Source organism: Molossus molossus, unplaced genomic scaffold (genome assembly GCF_014108415.1).
Source record: "Molossus molossus isolate mMolMol1 unplaced genomic scaffold, mMolMol1.p scaffold_m16_p_1, whole genome shotgun sequence".
NCBI classification, from domain to species: Eukaryota; Metazoa; Chordata; class Mammalia; order Chiroptera; family Molossidae; genus Molossus; species Molossus molossus.
In genome coordinates, this window is record NW_023425344.1 from 190,158,886 (window position 1) to 190,182,039 (window position 23,154).

Consider the following 23,154-nt stretch of genomic DNA (forward strand, 5'->3'; position numbering starts at 1 on the left):
AATGGCAGGTTTTTCTGAAGGTCTTGTAGACAAGACAGTGGCCACAGTGACACGGTGCCGAGATACAGGCTGGCCCATGGGAGGGGCATCAGGCGCACTCTGGCCACATCTAAGCTGGTCTTAGAGGACGAGTGAGACCAGGTGAAGGAGGGAGGGCACTGCAGGGACCGCCTGCCTCTGCACTGAACGACAGGTGTGCCTGGGAGAGTGAAGACTTTAGCCTGCAGACAAAAAAAAGCCTTGGAAAGCTTCTGAGCAGAATGATAAGATTAAGGGTATATTTTTGGAGAATCTGTCAGGTGAGTGCAGCGATCCCTCGGCAGCCTCTGAATAGTTTTCTTTCTTTCTAAAACAATTATCTTTATTGTTGAAAGTACTACAGATTTCCTCCTTTTTTCCCCCATTGACACTCTCCTCCCCCTCCCGCCCCACCTTCACGGCACTGTTGTCTGTGTCCACTGGTTGTGCATATATGCATATCAGTTCTTTGGTTTATCTCATCCCACCCCCTACCCGCTGAGGTTTTCCAGTCTGTTCCCCACTTCCATATCTCTGAATGGCTCACACAGGAAGAACACTGGGGTGCCTGGGGAAGGCATGGGCAGAGCCACCGTGCGTGAGGCTTGGGCTCCGGCTGAGCATCCCTTCGTGGGGTTGGGAGAAAGGCAGTGGGAATCCAGGGTTCGTGGCTCACAGACCCAGCTGACTGCCTTGCAGCACCTGGAGCCATGAGGGGCCATGCGGGGAACCACACGCCATAGACCTTCCCTGTGGCCCACCTTCTGGCTGCTCCCAGGCCTGGATGAGGTGATAAAACAGTGCAGGAAGGGGCTCTTGCAATATTAAGTGCCCACATCAGAGAGCCCTCTGTGGGTGATAATTACTGATGGCTCGGGAAAGAAAACAGGAATTCAGGCCTTCAGGACTTACCGCTAATGGATGCACCTCCAATTTCCATGTGCTGGTGGTCTTCCCTCCTCTCCCTCCTCCCCACCCTCTTCCCTTCCCTCTTGCAGGCTAGGCCTAGCGCTTACATAGAATCCCCTTCCTTCTGCAGGGAGCGGACACAGTGCAAGGAGGGGAATCTGCTCCCACCCGGACTGGCCCCACCTGCGGCCCGCCGGAGGCTGCGCTGTCGGGTGGGTTTCCTGCGGGCAGCCTGGGATCTCTTCGCAGCCACGAGAGACCACTTTGGAGCACCTCTCGGAGCAAAAGCTGGATGAGTTCCCAAGCTCTCAGGCTTCTTGAGTCTAGTTCCCAGGTCCTCCTCAGAGTCCCCACGGAGAGGCAGCTCTTAAATGTGGGGAATTTCCAAGCTGCAAAGTCCCTGCAGCTGTTCATGGGACACCCTGCTGATTCAGCTTCCCTCAACTTGTCAGGTGTGCATCTGAGAAGATGAGCAAGGCTGGTAAAAGTAGCTCATGAACACACAAGACTTAGACCGTGTCTCAATGTGTAATATGCTACATCTTCCTCCAGGCTCTCCGGCCCACACCCACTAGCGCCTGCTCCGTGCCACTCCAGTCCTGACACCTGCAAAGGGTCAATACTCTCCAATCGGTTTGGGGACACTAGGTCCAAACAATCTGCCTTAAATGATTACCACAGACTAGCTCTTTAATTTGGCGATTTTCCATACCGTTCTTGTCAAACAAATGAATAGTTTTCAAAAGTTAAAAGGAAATTTTTAGTATGTAAAAACTATCTTTGTGATCTTCATTACAATGTAGGTACAAATACATTTTAAAAACCAAACACTCATTACCATAAATGCACGAACTAGAACTCACTCGGTCTCACGGGTCTATTCTGGAATGTGAAGAATTTGTAGGTTTACTACCTTAGTCTTACAACCAGCCACCTGAGTTTTCCTTTTTTTCATCCTTGATCTTAGATATGGGAGAACGAGGATGGCTCATTAGTTCATTAGTACCCAACCCAGGCTGTGCATCTGAATTTCTGTGTAAGGAAGCTTTGTGTTAATATTCGTAATAAAACAGTAAGAGCCTAACACTTATTGCTATTTACCAGGGACTGTATGTATTAAGTGTTTTACATGAATCATCTAATTTAATCCTCAGAAAAACTTAAGGGAGGAATTTATGACCATCCTCACTTGCTGGTGAGAAAAACAAAACTGAGAATACAACCTTGTCTAGGACCAACCAGCCAGAGGGCAGTGAGCCAGGACTCGATCCCCTGTCACTCTGAGCCAAGCACCCTGCGAGGCAGCCGGCGGGGCTTCCCCCGATTCCATCTATCTGCTTCCAGCTGCTTGTCAGGAAAACAGCACTTTCTACCTGACAGGCGACCCCTGCACCCCCACCTCCAGCATTGTGGCAACAGAGTGAGGGCGATGGGTCTGCACCAGACGCTTCAGATGCCCGACGACCCCCTGTGCCTACATCCATCTGTGGCTTCCTTCTTCCAGACTAGCATCCTCTGTTGCTCTGGCTACTCAGGCTCACCAGCCTCTGGTTCTGGCCACTGCAGCCAGCTGGGGCCACAGCACCCCCTACAGTACAGGTCTGCAAGCTTCCTGATCACAAATACCAGGTATAAGCACCTCACTTCAAGTCTGACACTCCCTTGCCAGCAATTAAACAATGACCCAGTCACCTGGTTTCCCGCCACCAGCCTCCCCTCCCGACATGAGTCAGCTGAAGCCCAGGGGGCCATGGAAGGTTTTAATCAGACTCAGATACTCTCCTGCTTAAAACAAATCCAAATAAGACCCAGCCCCTGCAGGGCTGCCCTCCATCTACAGGGCATTCAGGGCGCCTGTGGTGTGTCCCTGCCCACCTCTCGGGCTGCCTGCCTCCCGCTGCACTCCCCTCGCATCTCACTGGCAACACCCTTGCCCTCCAAGGCGGCCCAGGCAGCTCCTGGCAGCAAGTCTGTGCCCACCCTTCTGCTCCGAGCTCCCAGCGTCCTTGCTGCTCAGTCCCCACTGGTTTCCGGGAAGGTCCCTGAGGACAGAGCCTGAGTGTCCCTGCAGCCCCAGAGCTAGGGGTGGACACCTAGAAAGGTTTGCCAAGCAGATGTGGAGAAATATGCTTTCATAACTTGTCAAGAAAATGTGGTCAAAGTGCTGAAGTAGTGTTTTTATGTTGGGGTTTACTCAAAGCAGGGCATAGATTTACTATCCAAAGCTTCCTCTTTTTTGCACCTATTCTAACAGGAGAGTACAGTAGGCTCGGTGAGGTGTATAAAGTACCCAACTCTGAAGCTCAGCAGCTCAGTGAAGTTGGCACACGTCCTCTCAGACCAGGAGACAGGGATTCCCACCACCCCAGCAGGTTCCCTCTTCCACCCCAACAAGTCAATCAGAGAAGGGTGTTCAATATGGTATGTATTTATCTCAACTCTATCAGTAGCCAATAGCCCTGGCTTTCTTCATTTCTGATTTTATTTAAAATAATAATAACAACCAATGAGGAATAATAGGAGCTTCCTCTTAGCCGCCCCCCCACCCCCCAGGGGAACACTGGAAAAGCTTCCTCTACTCCCCTGGAGTTGTCACCCTGCTGTCCAGCAGCTGACCCATCCCCGGGCACTTGTTTACCTGCATGTCCGAGTTGGTGAAGCTGCAGGCCGACAGGTAGTTGGTATGCATGGCAACAGACTTCTTTTTGGCAGCCATGCTTTCGTTTTTGTCAAATGTCAGTGGATACACGGAACACTTATTATCCAAACCACTAGCATGGAAAGAACGAAGTGTCAAATGTTGATAGAGGGCAATAGAGTAAGTGGATACTTTCTCATTCACACAGACTTTTCAAAACATTTTCTTTCAGCAGTAGCACATATTGTAACCTTTCCCCCAACTTTTACTCTGAAGATTTTCTAATGCACAGTAAGACTGAAAGAATGAACATCCAACCCCTTCACTAAAACTCGTAACTTAACATTTTGTGGGAACAAATTCTGAACTGTTTGAATGCAAACCCCAGACACAACATGTTACATCTAAATATTTCAATGTGCAAATTTACATCTCCTAAGAATAAGAACATTCTCCTATATAACCACTACATAATTATTACACATAAGAAAACTAACAAAAATTCCATAACACCATGTAATAAGCCATCCATATTCAATCTTCCCCAATTGTCCCCAGGATCCGGGGCCCAATCAAGGTTCACACATTGCATTAGGTTTTTATATCTTGTTGTTGTTGTTAATCCTCACGAGAATATTTTTCCATTGATTGTGAGAGAGATGGGGAGAAAGGGAGAGAGGGAAACACCAAGAGGAAGAGAGAGAAACATCGATATGAGAGAGACACATTGATTGCTTGCCTCCCACATGACCCCAACCAGGTCAGGGATTGAATTTGCAACCCAGGTACGTGCCCTTGAATGGAATCAAACTGGCAACCCTTTGGTCCTTGGGCTGACATTCTGACTGCTGAGCCAAATTAGCCAGGGAGGTTTTTATATATTTTCAAAACCATTTAATCTAGGACAGGCCCTCCGCCTGTCTTTTGGTGTCCACAACAGATCCTAGGTTACCTGTCTTACAGAATGCCGCATTCTGAGTTTGTCACACTGTCTCTTAATGGTGAGATTCAAGTACAGCATTTTGGCAACAATGGTACAGAGGTGATACTGTGTACTTCTTTCTCACTTCTTCCTCAGGAGGCTGCGATGCCTGTTACACCAAGGGGTGTGATGCCAACTTTGATTATTTGGTTAAAGGGGGGACAATCAGATCTCTCTCGTTTGTAATGAGTAGTATCTGTGATGTGATACTCTGAGAGTGTGCGAATACACAGTTCCCCAAAAACTTTTCATTGAATGGCTTCAGCATGACTACCTTTGTTTAATTAGATACTACTTTAGGGGTACAAAATAGTGACCTTCTAATTCGATAATTCTTCCTAAACTTATTAGCTGACATTTTCCTGTAAAGAACAATCCTCTTTACCAGCATCACTGTATACCTATGGACTCCTTTTTCTCTTCAGTGGTGCTGTGATCCATTACTTTCATTATTCTATGTGATGCTCAAATCATCCAAATCTGGACAGTGGGGCCCCTCCAAGCAGCTCCTGTTTCCTTTCGATAGAACTCTAGGTTCTTGGACATCTTGCTTTCTGGACAAGAAAATATCCTAGGCTCACTTTATTCTCGTCCTGCCCCAGACCTACACTAAGCTTTGCTTCCAGGAGCCTGCTTCCTCGTGATGAGGAAAGGGATCTAGGAGGGAACGCTCTCTTCTGAAGCCCGGGGGACAGACCCCTTTCACTTCCAACGGCTTGGAACTGCAGGAGTGGACTGGGGTAGTCTCTCACCAGTAACTAGCTTTGGCAAAACTGTTTATAGACCGTGTGGGTGAGAATGACTTGCACTTGGCTGTGGCAATGAGCCAGGTGCTATGTTCAGGGGTGTCCCTGCCCTCCCCCCAGGCGAGCCATGCTGAAACTGCAGGGTCAGTTCTGTAGCTCTGTTGGTCTGGGCATTGCTCAGGATGACCTGCTTTGCTGAGAAGCAGAGAAGTTTTGCAGTGTAATGCATCTGTTGCTGAACCTCTGCTTTAGTATCTAACTCGTTTTTGTTGTTTTATCCTCACCCGAGGACATTCTTCCATTTTCTGTTCAGGTAGAGTGGGAGGGAGAGAGAGGAAGAGAGAGAGAGAGAAACATAGACGCGAAAGGGACACATCGAGTGGCTGCCACCCGCACGACCAACCAGGGCCCGGGACAAACTGCAACCAAGGTACGCGCCCTTCGCGGGAACCGAACCCAGGTCTCTCTGGACCGCAGGCCGACGCTCCAACCCTTGAGCCAAACCGGCCAGGGCTCTAACTCATTTTTTGATCTTGGTTATGCTGTTTTTAGGTTCTCTGAGCCTCAGTTTCCTCAACTATAAAATGAGTAGATCCCACCCACCTATCACAAGGGGCTGTTGTGAAGATTGTGTAGAGTTCAGAATAGCCCTTGACCCATGATAGATGCTCAGTAAGAGGTCATTACCATCACTTTTATATTCTACTTGCTTGAAGGCAGGTACTGTTTTATTCAACTCTGAATTCCCCTAGGACACCCAGTCTGGTGCCTTGCACACAGTTTATCATAGCCAGTATACAATAACTGAATGTAGCCCTCTTGGGGGATATGGCTCTCAAAGAAAAATGTTTACATATATATGTAATTACACACACACACACACACAATTAGCACATTATTTTTGAGAAGGGGACTGTGTCAATACTGTTGGAATTTTAGCTTTCAAGTTTGGAACCAACTGAGAGACAGACCCAGTAGTCAGGCAGATGGAGATATCCCCATTATTACCTATACAGACGGTGGGAAAACGTGGCGTAGGTGGGTCTGTGTGACAATAACGTTAAAGGGATGTCACAAAGCCATGGCTGGGAAACTGTATGTTAGATTATCATTAGAAACTCGAATTAACCATGAATGTTCTTAGCAGTTCTAGGGGAAGGTTTGAGTAGGGGAGATGGTGCTTTTATCTAAGATGAGGATTCAGTCTTTCTCAGTTTAGTTTCTGATGCTGTCCCTTCACCCACTGGACCCCGTATTTTAAAAAATGCTTTCACAGATGTTCACACTGTGAACTTTCTCTGCTTTGGTTTTCGTAACAACCTGTGAGGCGGCCACCAGAGGCCCAGGCCCAGGGGGACAGAGATGATGGTGGCACAGGCCATCCCTCCATCTGGACTCTCCGGGTGTCACCAGAGAGCTATCCGTGCGGGCCTTTAGCTGTTCTCTCGCCTGCTCCCTTGCCCTCGTGGACCTTCTTCCACCGGGCTCCATTTCGTGAGGGGTAAAAGGAGAAAAGGGACAGATCATTGCTAAACTGCAGACGCTGTTCACTGTGTTGCTATACTGTGTACTGCAGAAGGATCTAGCCAATATATTCCTTTTGTAATTTAGAACCAGACAACTGATATCTCAACATCAAATACTGTGCAATTATGTAACCCATCCAACTCTACGCATTTGCTAAAATTAATGCCCAGTTAGAAACATATTATCCCAGTGTTTAAAAAAATATAGAGTATTTATATAGAGTGTATTTATATACTGAGTAGAGAAGAATTGACCTTACCTAATTCGAGGTCTGGCCTATTGCTCCGGCTACTGGGAGGTGATCTCTGAGCCCCCGGGGTGTTCCGCCTGATGGGAGTGTCGGCTTGGGGCTCTGACCACTGGACAGCGATACTGACCCGCCCTGGCTGCAGAAACTGCAGACTAAAGGCATTAGCCTGAACCGCCAGGAGACTGGAGAGTGGAGGTCAGCCGTGTGGGCCGCATGGGATCAAGCTCTACTGAACTCGCCACCAAAGGCTCAGGAGGCTCGGCCGGCAGCCCTCTGTGCCCCAGGCACACACTGCAGCTGGAGGGAACGCTGGCTGTGACCCCACAGGGAGGGCACTGTGGGGCTTCGTGTTTAGACGTCTCCTGGACTGGGTCTGTGCTTCTCTTCCTCTAGCTCAGTGGCTCTCCACCTTCCTGATGCCGCGACCCTTTAATACAGTTCCTCATGTTGTGGTGACCCCCAACCATATAATTATTTTCATTGCTACTTCAGAACTGTAATTTTGCTACTGTTATGAATCGCTATCGGAAATATGTGTTTTCCGATGGTCTTAGGCGACCCCTGTGAAAGGGTCATTTGACCCCCAAAGGGGTTGCGACCCACAGATTGAGAACCACTGCTCTAGCTGGTTCTCATTGTGTCCTTTCACTGTGGTAAAACTGAGCTACACACAGCACTTTCCTGAGTTTGTGCATCATTCCAGCAAACCACTGAGTCACAGGGTGGTTGTGGGGACCCCTGAATCTGCAGCTGGTATCTGAAGAGAGGGGAGTCTTGTGGGGACTGTGCCTTCTAACTGTACAGTTCACTAAACTCTTCTGTATCTACCTTATAATTGTGAAGTATGTATATAAAAATAACTGTCTTACATATGTGATATGTATGTGTGTGTGTGTGTGTGTGGGTGTGTATGTGTCTTTTATTGGGGTCACCTCAGATCCTTTTAGGAAGTAGATGGGGATGAACTTTGTTTTCCAGTTATAAAATGAAGACAGAATCTACTTTTGAGTTCTTAAAACCCGTGAAATCTATGTATGTGAACACGCGTTCCGAAGGCACACCTGGTCTCAGCAAGTGGGGAAAGACAGGGACTCTGGGGACGGCGGCTGGCAAGGCTCTGGCTGGAGAAAGCGCCAGAGTTTTTGCTCAGAGGCCCAGGGTTTTCATATTTGATATAAAACGATTTTCTCCTGATTATAAAAATAATGTGCTTACTTTTAAAAATTTAAAATAAAGAAAATTATAAAGAAGAGGAAAAACACCCATCATCCCATCACCCGGAAAGAACTACTATTGTGTTTTCAGTCTAGTTCAGAGATTTTCAACCAGTTGCCACAGAATTTTTAAAACATGCAATACCTGACTATTGAGTCAGGAGCACTGACCTCTCTTCCCTTCAAAAAATAATAGTAGCCAATATAAATAATAGTAGCCAATAGTAGTCAGATGGGCAAAAAAATTAGTAATTAGTTCATATGTGCCATGAGATGAAAAAGGTTGAAAACTGCTGGTCTAGTTCATCACAGCTAATGCCTCTTTTCTAAACATGGCTGAGATTCTACCATGGACATATTTTAAATGGCCCCACAATTATTTAACAGGGACAGGGGACCATGTTGGTTGCCATTCTTGTTGCCAACCCTGTTACACTGAGCTGCAGGAGAACAGAGAACAAGGCACAGTCTTCCTCGTAATCTGAATGCTCTTTTCACTTGCTACTGTAATTAAGCTTTTCCCTTTTAATGGCTGTATAATATTCCATCCAATTCATATGCCACAATTATTTAACCATTTCCTTTGATGGACAGATTGTTTCCCTTTCTTTGTTTTTGGTTTTATTTTACATAATTCTATAATAAATGTTATTATTCCTATGTGTTTTTTCCTACATTGTGGATCATTGCTTTCAAACAAGTTCTCAGATGTTAACTCACTAGACCAAAGGTTATACGTTTTTCAATTGTCCTGATACACCTTGCCAACATGCTTCCCAAAATGTCTGCATCAGTTTATAGGCCTCACCAACAGCGTTTGAGAGTGTGGGGCATGGGTTTAAGGCCTATACTACTGTCAGTAGGTAATAAAAATAATGATGAAAGAGATGTTTGTGCTTTTTTTTTTTTTATATAAAGTTTAGGGAGGAATTTAACACATTTTTAATAAGCAAACAATAAAAATGACAAATTCTTGTTGTGTGTTTTTACCCACACAACAGTACCCTGTGGTGAGCAGGAAGTCCGAAAGGCTGCTGTAGGTCCTACTCACCCACACGCAATGGCACATCCCGACGGGGCGTACGCACATGCCATTACCCACGTGCAGGGCATGGTGACCGCGTGCTCCTGAAACACAGTGCAAACCGTTCACAAAGTAAACAAGAGCCATTTCTACATGAACATCTTAGTATTTAACTTTTAAAAAGTCACTGGTGATTTTACTGAATTACATTGTAGTTTCAAAGGATAGTGGGGTGGAGTAACAATGAGCTTGAGACTGATGAGGAAACTCATTCAGCCACATATAATCAAACAAATGTTATGTTATATAATCTAAAAATCTCAACTATATATATGTTAAAAATCTCAACTAGCAAAAAAAAATCCTTAGCTTTACTTCTTTCTTTTTTAAAAACAGCGAGAGGAAGGGAGAGGGGGGGAGAGAGGAGGAGAAAAATGGGTTGCCTCCTGTGCGCACCCTGACGGGACTGAACCCGACCCCGCCTGTTCTGCTCCCTGTGTTCTGAGTGAATACTGGGGCTCCTTTTCTTTGAAAGGTCCATCCGAATTTCATTTCCAATACATGTTTTGCCTTATTTATTCTCATTCCCATTTTTAAAGTATGTTCTCGAGTGACTTTTTGCATGTATACGTTTGTTTACGTGTGAGTATACAAGAGCCTCTGTCCCCCATGGGTCCCAAAACCATTCCTGGGAAGGCGTGAATGGGGGCAGGAGGGTGATCTTGAGTTGTGCTCTGGGATAAAAGAGAACCAGTGAAATGGAAGCGTTAGGAACCAGCCTAACAGTCCCTGGTTCTGGGTGGTGGTCGCGTTACCCACACCCTCCTGCAGGCAGACAAGCAAACACAAAGCCATGATCCAACAACTTGGTTCCAACACCAGCAAGACGTGCAGCGCCCGGCAAACCAGCCGTCTGTACTAACTCGGTCCCATTCTCCACCTGGGAAGGGAGGGACCAAGACTAGATTTGTGCAGGACACTCAAGTGCTGGTCTTTCCCGTTACAATTCTCTGTGTCTTTATGGGGAAACATGGGCCCTGAGACTTCCTGTCAAAATTCTGTTGTCACTCACAGTCTTGCAGCCTCTCAGAGGCCGGGAATCATCGACTGCCCTCCAGTGAAAGGGGGCAGGTGGCCGCTCTCTCAGCACAGGGCAGCCCAGGCCCCTTTCCGTGTAAGTAATGGCCATGTCCCTGCCGGGCCACAAGTGGCGACTCCACAGCTCCCCGGAAACCAGGCAGTGTGTGCTCTACGCCACGTTAAAGCGTAAACAGAAGCAACAAAACCCCACGCACTGCTCAGGAGCGCTGGGAGAGACAGTCTTCCATGGAGGTAGGTGATGTAGAATAACGCCCTTTGCAAACTGTGAAGGTGGCATTTCTATCATCCCCCCGGGGCCTGACCATCAGGGACTCGCTCTACAGAAGGGTCTGGGGCCTCACTTGATCGGGTCACCTAACAGCTGCCTACCATGACGTTTACTAAACGCATCCAATAACGCAGAATATGGACACTGCTCAGTGTGTGACAGATACGGGTCTCCTTTTTAAATAGTGGAAAGGAAGACTTTCTCCTAAGGAAACACTGGAATCCACACTAATACAGAACACTCGTCACTGTAAATGCGAGCACGACAGAGGCGTGGAGCACACCCGCTCCGAGACGCTGGGCTTTCCCTTCAGCAGAGGGTCTACAGTGGGGTCTCACTGAGAGCTGTGCATGCTCGGGCCGGGCTGCGGGGCACAGACTGCACTGCGTCCGCGGACAGTGCGGGTGGACCCACCGCAGCCGTGGCCTCACCGCCGTCTGCTCATGCCCACAGCGCTACGGAGTCTGGTAGAGCTGGGAGAGAAAGCTGGACTGGGTAGCTCATCGTCACTCAGGAGGACAGAGGCAGCTGCCTGTGTGCGTGTGACCGGTGTTCCGGGCCAGGCCCCTGCCTGTTTTGGTGTGAGTATGGCCGGTGGTGCTCTGCCTGCTCCTCTGTGCCGAGGGTTTCGGCTCGAGAGAGGGGTGAACACTGCGGTGTTCTGCTGAGCTGTCTTAACAGATGGGCTTTTGTGGGGTTTTCATCCTCAGGCAGGCTCCCCAAGAGGCAGGGAATGAGGACCGCAGCACCTTTAAAGTAGGCTGGGGTTCGGAGGTGCCTCAGTTCACCAGGGACAGCCCTTACCTTGTTAGTGGTGAAGGAATCCCACACGATCACCTTCCCGTCCTGGGGAGGAAAGAGTCAAGAGTTCAGGAGTTGTCAACAAGTCTCCTTCCTTTGTCATCACTGCTGCAGCCCACACTGGGGGTGACTACAATAGCATCTGTTTGTAATACGAACCCCCCAGAGATAACTCCAGGAGCTCTCTGGTCCCTACAACACAGTTGCCTGTGCAGACGTGGTGTGAGGTGTCTCTGGGCCCCCAACAGTGGCAGAAGATGGCTGAGCTGACTTCCTTCAGTGCACGGGTCCCCCAGGCATCCTCGGAGATGGTGTGTCTGCCCTCTGTAGCACGCTGATTGTTTTAATCCCTCAAGGCACTTGGAGCCAAATCTGGTGAACGAGGTGATGGGGGGGGGGGGGGGGAGGCTGTAATGCCACTTACGGGCATGAGCAGGTCAGATGATCTAAAGTGACAAGCTGCTTACTTCGCATGACTTCCATATTCATGCTGAGTGTGGCTGAGGGGGCCTGGACTCAAGGTCAAAGTCAGCAGTTTTGGGCCTTTCAAGATGCCTAAGTACATTGGTTTTTCTGGTCTAATTTCTCTGGCTATCCTCCAAAACACGAGGTGTGGGGAGATGAGGTAACAGTGCAGGGAACAAAGCAAGGGCTCCAGGCCTGTATCTGTGGGTGCTCCCCGCCTGGCGCCCCTGCTTGCTGGGCATGGGATGACTCAGTGCATGGCCCACGTCAGCAGGCACTCAGCGGCTTCCTCCACCGCACCGCCTGCCTGTCCTCACTGCCCACCCACTGTGTGCTCTGGAGAGAAGAGACTAAAATCAGTCTGACGAAGCTAAATGTGTCCCCTCCATGAGCACAGTTTATACACCGGGGCCTATGGACCTGGAGAGACACTGCCTCCACCCCAAGCCAAACCCGCTGATGAATCTCCTGCCCTTTAAGGGGAAAGGGCTTCCCAGAGCCTTCCCGCTGTCTCCAGGTTCCTCCCACACCCACCCAACTCTCTCTGCAGCAGACACGGACGGATGGAGCCTGTCAGCCCTCCTCCCCCGTCCCTCTCTCAGCAGAGTGCACATGAGTCACACAAAAATCCAACATACATTATACTTTTAAGGATAAAAAAGTCTAAAAGACTAGGTCGCAACATGTACGTATCAAATAATCACCTTGTAAACATGAGCATTTGAAAAAAACAACATCTAGAAAGAAATGCTCTAAAGTAAAAAGAATGGTTGTGACAGGGTGGTGGGAGCCAAAACCTTTTCTGTGTCCTCTTTTCCCGTGTTCCTTTAACGCGGTAAAATACAAGGTGACACATTTTTTCTGGACACAACGAAAGTGAGCACTGTGTGACACGCCGGCTTTGCAGCTAATACCGGAGATCGACAACACCTGTCCTGTCAAACGCAACACTGACATGGCTGTCGGATTATTCAGGGTATGTAGTTTTTATTTAAAGGGGTTATAAACAACAAACCAACTTGTCCTTTGGAAAAGCTGGGATGACGGCAAGGGGAAAGGGAAGCCCAAACTGGCTATAAAAACATATGATTTCAGTACAGAGTTGTATGTTCACCAAACGCATGTAACATCCAAATAAACACAAAAAAATACTAAGCAGTGGTTACTCGGCTCCAAGAGTCCCCAGTCATCCCTGTGTCCTGAAAATCACACGGCTGTTTGGGCCCCTTCCTCAGTCTCTCGGGGTTGGCCCGTGTGACCAACGGAATAGAGTGGAAGTGACAGCATGTCACCTCTCAGGCCAGGTCTCAGAGGACCTGGTCGCAGAAGCACGCTCTGCCTCCATCTCCCCCTGGATCACGTGCTCCGGGGAGGCCAGCCACCGTGTCCTGAGCAGCCCTACGGGAAGGTCCACGCGGTGCGAAGCGAAGACCTCCAGCAACCGCCACGTGAGCGAGCCATCTCAGAGTGAGTCTCTGCCTTAGTCCAGCTGCTGGACGCCTGCAGCCCTGACCGACATCCTGACTGCAACTCTGAGAGACCGTGGGCCGGAACCACCCAGCTAAGCTGCTCAGGGTTCCTGACTCTCAGAATCCACATGAGATAATAAATACAGGTTGTTTTAAATTGCTAAATTTTGGGGTAATTTGTCATGCAACAAGAGATAATACATAAGATGTAAAATAAACGATGTCAACTATACAACATGAATGAAAAATTAGATTTCACAAAAATAAATATCTTAAATTTCTTCTTTAAGGCATAAAAATTGCTATACTCTTAAAACATGGTGGCATCTCAACCACTTATGCCCTCAATTTGGGAAAAAACAAAACCCCACTGTTTAAAAATTGGTCGCACTCACAAATAAGACTATGCAATATGCTCAGGAAGAAATCATTTTGAATGGTCTGTCAAATACAGTTTATAACGTTTTAGGATGAGCAATTTCAAATCCCCCCAAATTAGTGAAGTTCTGCAGTATAAAAGAGAACTCTCAGCCATGCTAAACTCATGTCCTTTGGAGAAGAAGCAGAGTCGTACAGTTCAGAAAGGATTTTTGAAAAGGACAGCTCTCATCCCCGAGCTGTAAGTCAGAAAGCTGCCCACCATCATTCAACAGGTGCGACATACCTGTGACGAGCTCACGATCCTCCTCTTATCTTTGCACCAGTCCATGCAGAGAACCTTGTTCCCGTGGCCTTTGAGGGTCCTTCTAGTCTTCATGACAAACTGCCCCAGGGCCTCCACCCGCTCCGCCACCTGGTGCACTGGAAAGACAAGGCTGTCGTCAATCCCGTCACCAAGGACCAGGCTCCGAGCCTCATGCTGGCACAGGGAAGGCACTGGGCTTCTCTGCAGCCACTGCTGCGCTCCAGTGTCCTTGACTCTGCCACGCCCTCCCGTGCTCTCTTTCAGGCTCAGGAGAGGGGAGAGACAACACAGTCATTCTCTCCTTGTGTTTTTCAAACCACTGCCATGTACGCATGTGGAGGGACGACCACCAGCAGACTACCTGGAGTTTGGAAGGCACAGAACTGGGGGTGGCAGGGGCCCTGCTCTGCAAGCCGGGCAGGGCGGCAGCAGAGGGAGACTGCCATCCCCACTTCACAGGTGAGCAGACCGAGGCTCTCAGGGGTTGTTTGGCTAATACAAGTGCATACGACGAAGTGGGAGTGAAGCTGGGGCTTTGGTTCTTGTATCACCACTTTCTAGTCACAAGGAAAAGTGACCTTACAAAAACTATCCTGGCAGGTGCCATGGTGTGGACCCACGCTGCCCCAGGGCTGGCACTGGGACTCCTCGCTGACCCCGTATGCCAAGGGCAGGCCTGGGACACAGTAGGTGACCTTTCACATGCTGCAGGAAGGAAAGAATCAGTGAACCACCAAACAGTGCAGCTGTGGGTTTACTGAAAACTTACAGTGTCGGCAGAGACCAAGGCAATGTCCCAAAAGTCCGAACACACCGGCTGTGGAGGTCCCACACCAGGAAGCACTCCAAAACTCTGTCTTTCAGGGGCTGGGACCACTGCCTCTCCCCAGGCTGAGGGGGAGTCCCCGAGCTTATTCAGAGCCTGCCCCTGCTGAGTTTCAGAGGGGCAAGTCCCACGGAGCAGCAGAAAGGGTGGCAGAGGCCAGTCCAGAAGCCCAGGTGAGGGTCACGTGGCTCCGCCCCATGGAGTACCACTCCCTGCCTGGTAGAGGCTGCACCCGAGTCCCCTTCCCTCAAACCTCTCACTGGCTTTCTCCAGCCAGGAGCTGCTGACGCTTGCTGAGGAAGCGCCCACCACCCTTCCTGCGGAAGTCTGGGCTGAGAGGGCCCGCTCTGTGGTTTAAGCCCTGAGCCAACAGCACACCTAGGAAACCCGTCCTTCCTGCTTCCCTCCCCTGCTCCCTCCCTCCCGTTCTTTTCTCTGAAGGCCTCCCTGTATATTTCCTAAAAACGAGGAACTCTTACATAACCACAGTATAATCACCACAGTCAGAAAACTAACACTGAAACAATACCACGTCTAATCTACAGACCTTGCTGAGATACTCTCTGCCCCCCCAACACTATCTTTAGAGCAAAAGAAACCCCAAGATCCTGTGCTACGTTCCGCTTTTATGTTTCTCTGGTCTCCAGTTATTTCGCTCCCCAGTTTGGGTTGTCTGATGCTTCCTGGGACTAGGTTTGGGTAGTGCACGTGTGGCAGGGACACACCAGGCTGAGGCCGCGCTCCGGCCAGTGGCCACCGGGGCACCTGCCAGGTTCTCCACGGCAGGTTACCATCCTCTGTTCCCTAACGAAGAAGTACTTGTGGGGATTACTCTGAGACTACACCAATATCCTCTTACTGCTCAAACTCAAATGCCCTGGTTTTAATCCATTAATGATTCTTCCTTGAGCTGGTTATCAGGATAGTTGATAAGCAGTGATTTTTCCAATTCAATCTGCCTTTTTTTTTTTATCCTCACACGAGGACACTTCCACTTTTTTTTCAGATGGAGTGGGAGGGACAGAGAGGAAGAGAGAGAGAGAGAGAAACATTGACGTGAAAGGGACACATCAAGTGGCTGCCACCGCACAACCCAACCAGGGCCGGGGACAAACTGCAACCAAGGTACATGCCCTTAGCGGGAACCAAACCCAGGTCTCTCCGGACCACAGGCTGATGCTCTAACCGCTGAGCCAAACTGGGCAGGGCTGCCTTTTTGTTTTCAAAGCTGGTTTTCTAATATAAAGAAGTGCTTTACCCCTGCCTCTGCCCCAACTTCTCTATCCATTAATCTATACCAGTATGGTCTCATGGGCTCTTACCCTACTCAAGATGTCAGAAGTCGTTTGCTATTGTTTATTTTGATGCTCAGAGTCCCTGCTTTGCTCAGGGGGAGCATGTCAGGCAGGCCCCTGTGACCTCCTGACCCGTCCCCATCATTCTCTAAGCCCCTCTCGCCACAGGCCGTTCTTCCCCTGCCCCAGCCCTGGGATCAGCCACTTCTCCAAAAACTCTGGGTTTCTTCTAGTTGCCCCACTTCTTTGTGATGAAAAAGCAAGTGTGGACAGGTGAAACGTCTGTGTGAGACCCCAGACTGAAAACACAGCTGCTGGGCTGTCAGCGCTGCATGAGTGCCGCCTCCCTGCCACCTCCCTGCCACCGCGTCCCTGACTGCCACCCACAGCACGTGGGGCTAGGCTCACTCTCCCCAAACACTGGATGGGGTTCAAACACAGACCGCGCCCGAGTTCTCCCAGGCCTTGTCCGCACGCCACACCAGCGCCCAGCTGTGAGCACACTGCACTTCGTGTTTTACCAGGAAACGGCACACTGACGTTATTGCCACTTCCCTCCGGCCGGCATTATTCAGCTTTTAATGTCCTCCTTACAATAAAAGGTCTCTCCAACCAAACTAGGACCCTCCTTACACAATGGGAACGTGAACACATCTCAACTGCCAATTGTTTTTCTCTGCACTTCCCTCCCCACATACGGCCCGCTCCCAATCCACTCGATCCTGTTCCTACCTGCCAAATCTCACATTTGCTGAATTAAAGAGTTAAAACAAATTTAATAGTAAAAAATTTTGAAAACAACAACACCTGGAAGTAAGGAAATAAATTGTGGGAGCTTGTTCAGAGCAGATGTATTTTCCTTTGCCTTTTCATAGACCACCTACCCCTCCAGGGTTTAATTTTTTTTTTTAAGAAATAATAAACACAACCAGCTGGTTTCTATAGTAAGAACTTGCTAGAATATATTGATAACCAGTTAAGAGAGTCCACCCTAGGTAAGCGGCAGAACAGGGTCGTCTCCTTCCATCTCCTCAGTGCCCACTAGAGGGAGCAGTCAGGAGCAGAACCGGCTCTGGCTGGGCTGTGGGGGCACAGTCGGGCCCCCAACACCACCAGGGCAGCCCTGAGCAAGCTGCCCCCTTCCTGCCGGCTCCCTCCTCATGGGGCTGCTGGGGCCACTATTCAAGCCTGGCACAAGGGGGACACTTGGTGAGGGTTAGCTATGCTTCTCCAGCTTGGCACACAGTGAGTTTGAGGTAACTATTTCCTGAAAGAATGAGTGGAATGCTCATAATTATTAAATTTTAATCAACTGTAGCAATTCTAAGCAGCAGTTTTTGAAGTACTTATCTTTTTTTTAAAATATGTTTCTATTGATTTTTTTTTTTTTTTAGTGAGAGAGAAACATCGATATGAGATAGAAATATCTATTGGCTGCCTCCTGCATGCCCCACATTGGGGACTGAGTCTTCAACCGGGGCATGTGCCCTGTCTGGGAATCAAACGGGGACCTCTCAGTCCATGGAGCGACACTCAATCCCCTGAGCCACACCGGCCAGCCAGGCGGCACCTTTCTTTTTGTACCTCTCCCTACCCCTAATCTATCACCTCTGCTTCCACTGCCCAGGAATTTCTCAGTTTATCAGGGCCAACTCGGCAGCACTGGCAGTGGGCGACACACCTGCTTCCTGATCCAAGGAGTCAGAACCCAGGGGGTGGGGCCAGATCCGGCATGTCCCCAGGCTCCCCAGGTGGGTTGTGCCCACTAGAGGTGGTTATCTAAGAAGGTTCCGAAAGGCAGCTTCTGGGACAAGGGTGGTGGGCCAGGGGAGGAGAGGATTCCAGATTCTGTGGTTGAGAAGGCAGTGATGTCCCAAACCCAAACAGGCAATTTGAAAAGGAGCTGGTTGGGAATAAAGATGCCAAGAGCTCTTTCGTTCTTTTTTTTTATCCTCACCGGAGGACATTTTTACATTTATCTTGAGATAGAGCGGGAGGGAGAGAGGGAGAAAGAGAGAGAAACATCGATGTGAGAAAGACACATTGAGTGGTTTCCACCCACATAACCCCAATGGGGGCTGGGGACGAACCACAACCGAGGTACATGCCCTTAGCAGGAACTGAACCCAGGTTTCTCTGGACCACGGGCCAACGCTCTAACCACTGAGCCAAATCGGCCAGGGCTGGAGCTCTTTCTGATGAATGGTGCACAGGTGGGGTAGACAGGAGAAATGTTAACCATGGCTGGCCCTCAAGAGAAGGGACAGAGCTGGAATATAGGACAGTAACTATTTACTGCCCTTATGATGTTCCCAGAACCCCTCCTATGTGCCAGTCCTTCCTGTTTGTGCCAGATGCTTGGGTACAGGAAAGAAGAAGACAGTCCTCATTCTTCCTGAGCATGCAGTCTGCAGGGGGCAGACAGGATGGCACACAGGTAACAACCCCAGTGTGACAAAAAAAGGTGGTTAACGAAGGTGGCAGGAAGCTGACTCTGCTGCAGGTGTGGCCACCAGAGATGTCCCAGGAGCCTGGTTTTGAAGGATGCATAGGGAAAGGTAGGCGGACGCTAGTCTGAATATCTATTTTTGTTTGTTCAGTTAAAGGGAAGAGAATGACCTAATCCATGGGGGTGTTCTGAGGTTTAAATGGGAAAGCAAATTGTCTGAAGGCTAAGAATTAGAAATATAGAGTTGAGGGACTAGGGGCCAGAGACTAGAAAGCCAGAAAGAATTTAACAGAGAGGAGAGAAAGCTTTTGAAATGGAAGGGTCCTAAAAACGAGAGCGCGTGTTCAGGATAGGAGAGTGAAAAGAGGAGGTTATGGACAAGGAGAGGGTTTTTTCCTGATTTCTTTTGATATAATTATAGTGTATGCCCACTGAAAATAATCAGAAAATAGAAACATATGACCACTTACAGTTCTGCTTAGCCTGACCTCTTTTATTTTGTTTTTTAAATCCTCACCTGAGGTTATTTTCCCATTTATCTTCAGATAAAGTAGGAGGGAGGGAGAAAGAGAGAGAGAGAGAGAAACATCAATGTGAGAGAGACACATGGACTGGTTGGCTCCTGCATGACCCTGACCAGGGCTGGGGACCGAACCGCAACCAAAGTACATGCTCTTGAATTGAACCCGAGACTCTGGTCCATGGGCCATTGAGACAAACCAGCCAGGGCATAGCCAAACCACTCTTAACACTTGATGTATATCCTTCCAGAACTTTTCTCTGTGTGTGTGTGCACATGTGTATATGTGTGTAAGCAGATGACACTCCACATATAATGTCAGGGACCAGTTTTTTTCACCTGATATATTTGTAGATGTCTTTCCATGTCAAACATAATTACCTGTCCTTTTAAATGACTGTATAACACTCCACTGTACGGATGTACCATAATCCAACACTCCATACTGGTGGGCACTTGGTCCCAGGGCTGCCATGGCACCCTGTACTGCCTTAGTCCTTAAATTCCAATTCGTGGCATTGCTGAGTCTAAGGGAAAGCACATTTTTAAAGGCTTTCCACACATGTTGCCATTATCCATGACAGGTGCTGGGACACAGGCTTTACTCCCATTTCTATGGAAAAGAAAACAGACTTGGAGAGGCTACAGACCTTACGCGCACACACTCGGACCCCTGAGACCAGATACACACCTCCCATAGAAGGGTAAATTCTGGGCAGGTAGCTGAAATTCTTTAGACCGTCAGGGATTTGGTAAGGCAGCGACAATAGCTTCTCAGTCCAGGAGACACTCCAACCTTGAAGCCCCCACTCTTCTTGTTGGGTCAGTTAGGGATTCTAGACCAGGAGTGAGAAACACACTGCCCCTGGCTCGGCCACCCCCGACGGGAAAGCGATGGCAAGCTGGAGCCCGAAGAGAGCTTAGCGACTCACCAAGTAGCGCTTAGCACTGTCCCTGGGCAGGGGGCCAGGACTGCAGGCTGAGCCGTCCTCCTGGGGGCGTGGCCATCGGGTGCAGCGGTGGTTTCCAGTATTGAGATGTGGAAGCCCCCTCCCCTCGCCTCTCCTCCTCTCTCACACACAAAGTTGTACTAGAAGCCCGTTACAGAAAACAGCCCAGAGAGCTGGTGGGCAGTGGGGAGGAGGCTGGGCTCCGGGGTCGTGTCACGGCTATCTGCTCAGCGTGCCCCGTGCCCCTGCTATCCGCCCAGCGTGCCCCCCGTGCCCCTGCTATCTGCTCAGCGTGCCCCGTGCCCCTGCTATCCGCCCAGCGTGCCCCCCGTGCCCCTGCTATCTGCTCAGCGTGCCCCGTGCCCCTGCTATCTGCCCAGCGTGCCCCCCGGGCCCCTGCTATCCGCCCAGCGTGCCCCCCGTGCCCCTGCTATCTGCTCAGCGTGCCCCGTGCCCCTGCTATCCGCCCAGCGTGCCCCCCGTGCCCCTGCTATCTGCTCAGCGTGCCCCGTGCCCCTGCTATCTGCCCAGCGTGCCCCCCGGGCCCCTGCTATCCGCCCAGCGTGCCCCCCGTGCCCCTGCTATCTGCCCAGCGTGCCCCGTGCCCCTGCTATCCGCCCAGCGCGCCGCCCCCCCCCCCCCCGGCCCCTGCTATCCGCCCAGCGTGCCCCGTGCCCCTGCTATCCGCCCAGCGTGCCCCGTGCCCCTGCTATCCGCCCAGCGTGCCCCGTGCCCCTGGCCCCAAGGTCCAAACAACAATGTGGGGGCCGTGAGTGCATCAGCCTTGTCACTTCTCAGAGAAGGAAAATGAGGCCCGAGGGGGTGGCTGGAGTGTCATTCTGTACAACAAAAGGTTATGGGTTCGATTCCTGGTCAGGGCACATACCTAGGTTTCAGGTTCAATCCCCGTTTGGGGCAGAGAGGGAGGCAACCAATCGATGTTTCTCTCTCACATCAATATTTCTTTCTCTCTCTCTCTAGAAAAATAAAAAGTAAAAAAAAATCAATAAACATATCCTTGGGTGAGAATTTTAAAAAATAATCTTGAATCACTTTCTAAATTTTCTACCAATATACAGTCTTGATGGCCACTCTTTTGGTTAATCAAATGATTCAAGGAGGGGAAATTATCCAAAGTTAATTTTTAAAAACTCATTCTGATTCCACCCCCAGGCTGAATGGGGTGGGATATATACAAACCCTGCAACGCCTGGATGGAAGGAAAACATCTACAATCAGATCACCTCACTGTATTTGTCACAGATTTTTGAATTTCCTTAAAACCACGCATTCAAAAAAATTCTACTCGGAATTCCCTAATGGAAAGTTGGAAGGGTTAAGTTATGGTACAGCATTTAAGGTGGAATACTATGCAGAATACCACCTAATAATTTTTAAATGCTGACATTAGAAAGAACTGTACAGACCTGGGGAGCTCTTCAATCCATTGTGTTAAATTAAAACTAGGCTCAAGCTACCATACCTAGTACAGTCCCAAGAATGTGTATAAATATATGCACAAACATAAAAACGTAAGCTATGAAATACATCAAAATACTAAAAGTGGCTACCTCTGGGTGGTACAGTTACGCATGTCTTGCTTTCTTCTATTTCTAAGTTTGCTACACAGGGCATTGGTTTGTTATGATGCATTCCAGAGACATTTCGCTGGGGGCTCGTGTGCACTGTGAATGCAGAGGGAAAGGAAAGGGAGAGGGAATGAAGGGCAGGTCTGCCGTCTGCTCCCTGGACGGCTGTGGGCAGCGCAAAGGAGAACAGCTGGGAAGAGAATGACTCTGCAGGGAAACGCACTTCTCTGAGTCTCAGTGCGCGCAGCGTTATTTCCTTAGAACATGGGAAAAGTGAATCAACACATTTGCTCCAGACTAATTCAGACATTTGGTTTTCCTAGATTTCTCTCTACACCATAAAATCAGAATCGCCCAAGGCTCCAGGCATAAGGCCTGTCCCCAAACAAACAAACAAACAAATAAATGAAGCTGCTTTACAAAGGAGCTGGAGCTGCCATACCCGAGGAACTGCCTTACACATCTTATGCCTCAACTTTGGAATGCTAAAACGGGGCAACGTATCCTCTGCACTGGGCTGAAAGCAACACTGTGCCCAAAGCACTGTTTGCAAAGATAATAAGACAGCAGTTATGACAACTGGGCTGAGGACTACCAGACTGAAAGTTTAAAACATTGTCCAGAATTAACATCACTCTGTTATATTATCTGCACCAACAGAAATGCCTTCCTTCTAGTGATGCCATTGTTCCCCTTCCCGTTTTCATAAATACTCAACCCCTTTGTCTCCTAATCGGAACATTATTTGGGCTTCTGCCTGAATCGATGCTCCCCGAAAAGCTTTCTTATTGACCTCAAATAAATGCCTGTTGCCTCTCACTTTGAAAGGCCTTTTTTATTTTTAGGTTAACAAGTCTTTGAGAATAACACCTTTCACAAAGTTACATTTCGAACAGGCAGAAAAGTAAACAGCATCTGATGATAAATCCTGTGATTTGCTCAGATTTCCTCTGGGTTTGCCCTTATAGAGGTCACATACATCTTCTTTGAGTTGCTTCCCAGACAATATCAGAATCGTCCCGTGGGGAACTGGGAATCCGGACGCGGCCCCCACACAGCCCCATGAGGCTGCCATGCATGTTGATGGAAATGAACCCAGTGGGGTCCTACTGTCTGCTTTTAGCCTGACTTCTAGATCACTCATAAGTTTAATTTCAAGGAAAGGGCTCTTAATAAATGAACACTCACCTTTTGCTTTTGATCTTGACTCCTATTCCAGAACTCATTTTTTTATTATAAAAGGAGTAAATTCACAGATGGGTATAAAGTGAAAAGTATCTCTACTTCCCCACTCCCCTGGGCCCCTCTCTAGAGACAAGTTTCTTGTGTACTCTGCCACAAACTGAACGCATATGCAAGCACCTCTTGATTAAACTAAAAAAAGATCATGTATACACACTGTTCTGCACTTGGCTTCCCCTCTGCAAT

General features: G+C 49.0%; 1 protein-coding gene across 5 annotated transcripts in view; it reads right to left on the minus strand.

The window, feature by feature from the left end:
- Positions 1–23,154, minus strand: part of GNB5 (G protein subunit beta 5) — a 48,099-nt gene that overhangs the window by 10,560 nt on the left and 14,385 nt on the right. For 3 of the 5 annotated variants that reach the window (XM_036242862.1, XM_036242871.1, XM_036242887.1), the window contains 4 exons: positions 14,077–14,213; positions 11,482–11,523; positions 9,336–9,412; positions 3,566–3,698 (listed from right to left, as the gene is read on the minus strand). In XM_036242862.1, the coding sequence (XP_036098755.1) occupies positions 3,566–3,698; positions 9,336–9,412; positions 11,482–11,523; positions 14,077–14,213 (389 nt within the window). Of the gene's footprint in view, positions 1–3,565; positions 3,699–9,335; positions 9,413–11,481; positions 11,524–14,076; positions 14,214–19,568; positions 19,715–23,154 lie in introns of all 5 variants that reach the window. The other 2 variants (XM_036242877.1, XM_036242897.1) reach the window with 1 other exon arrangement.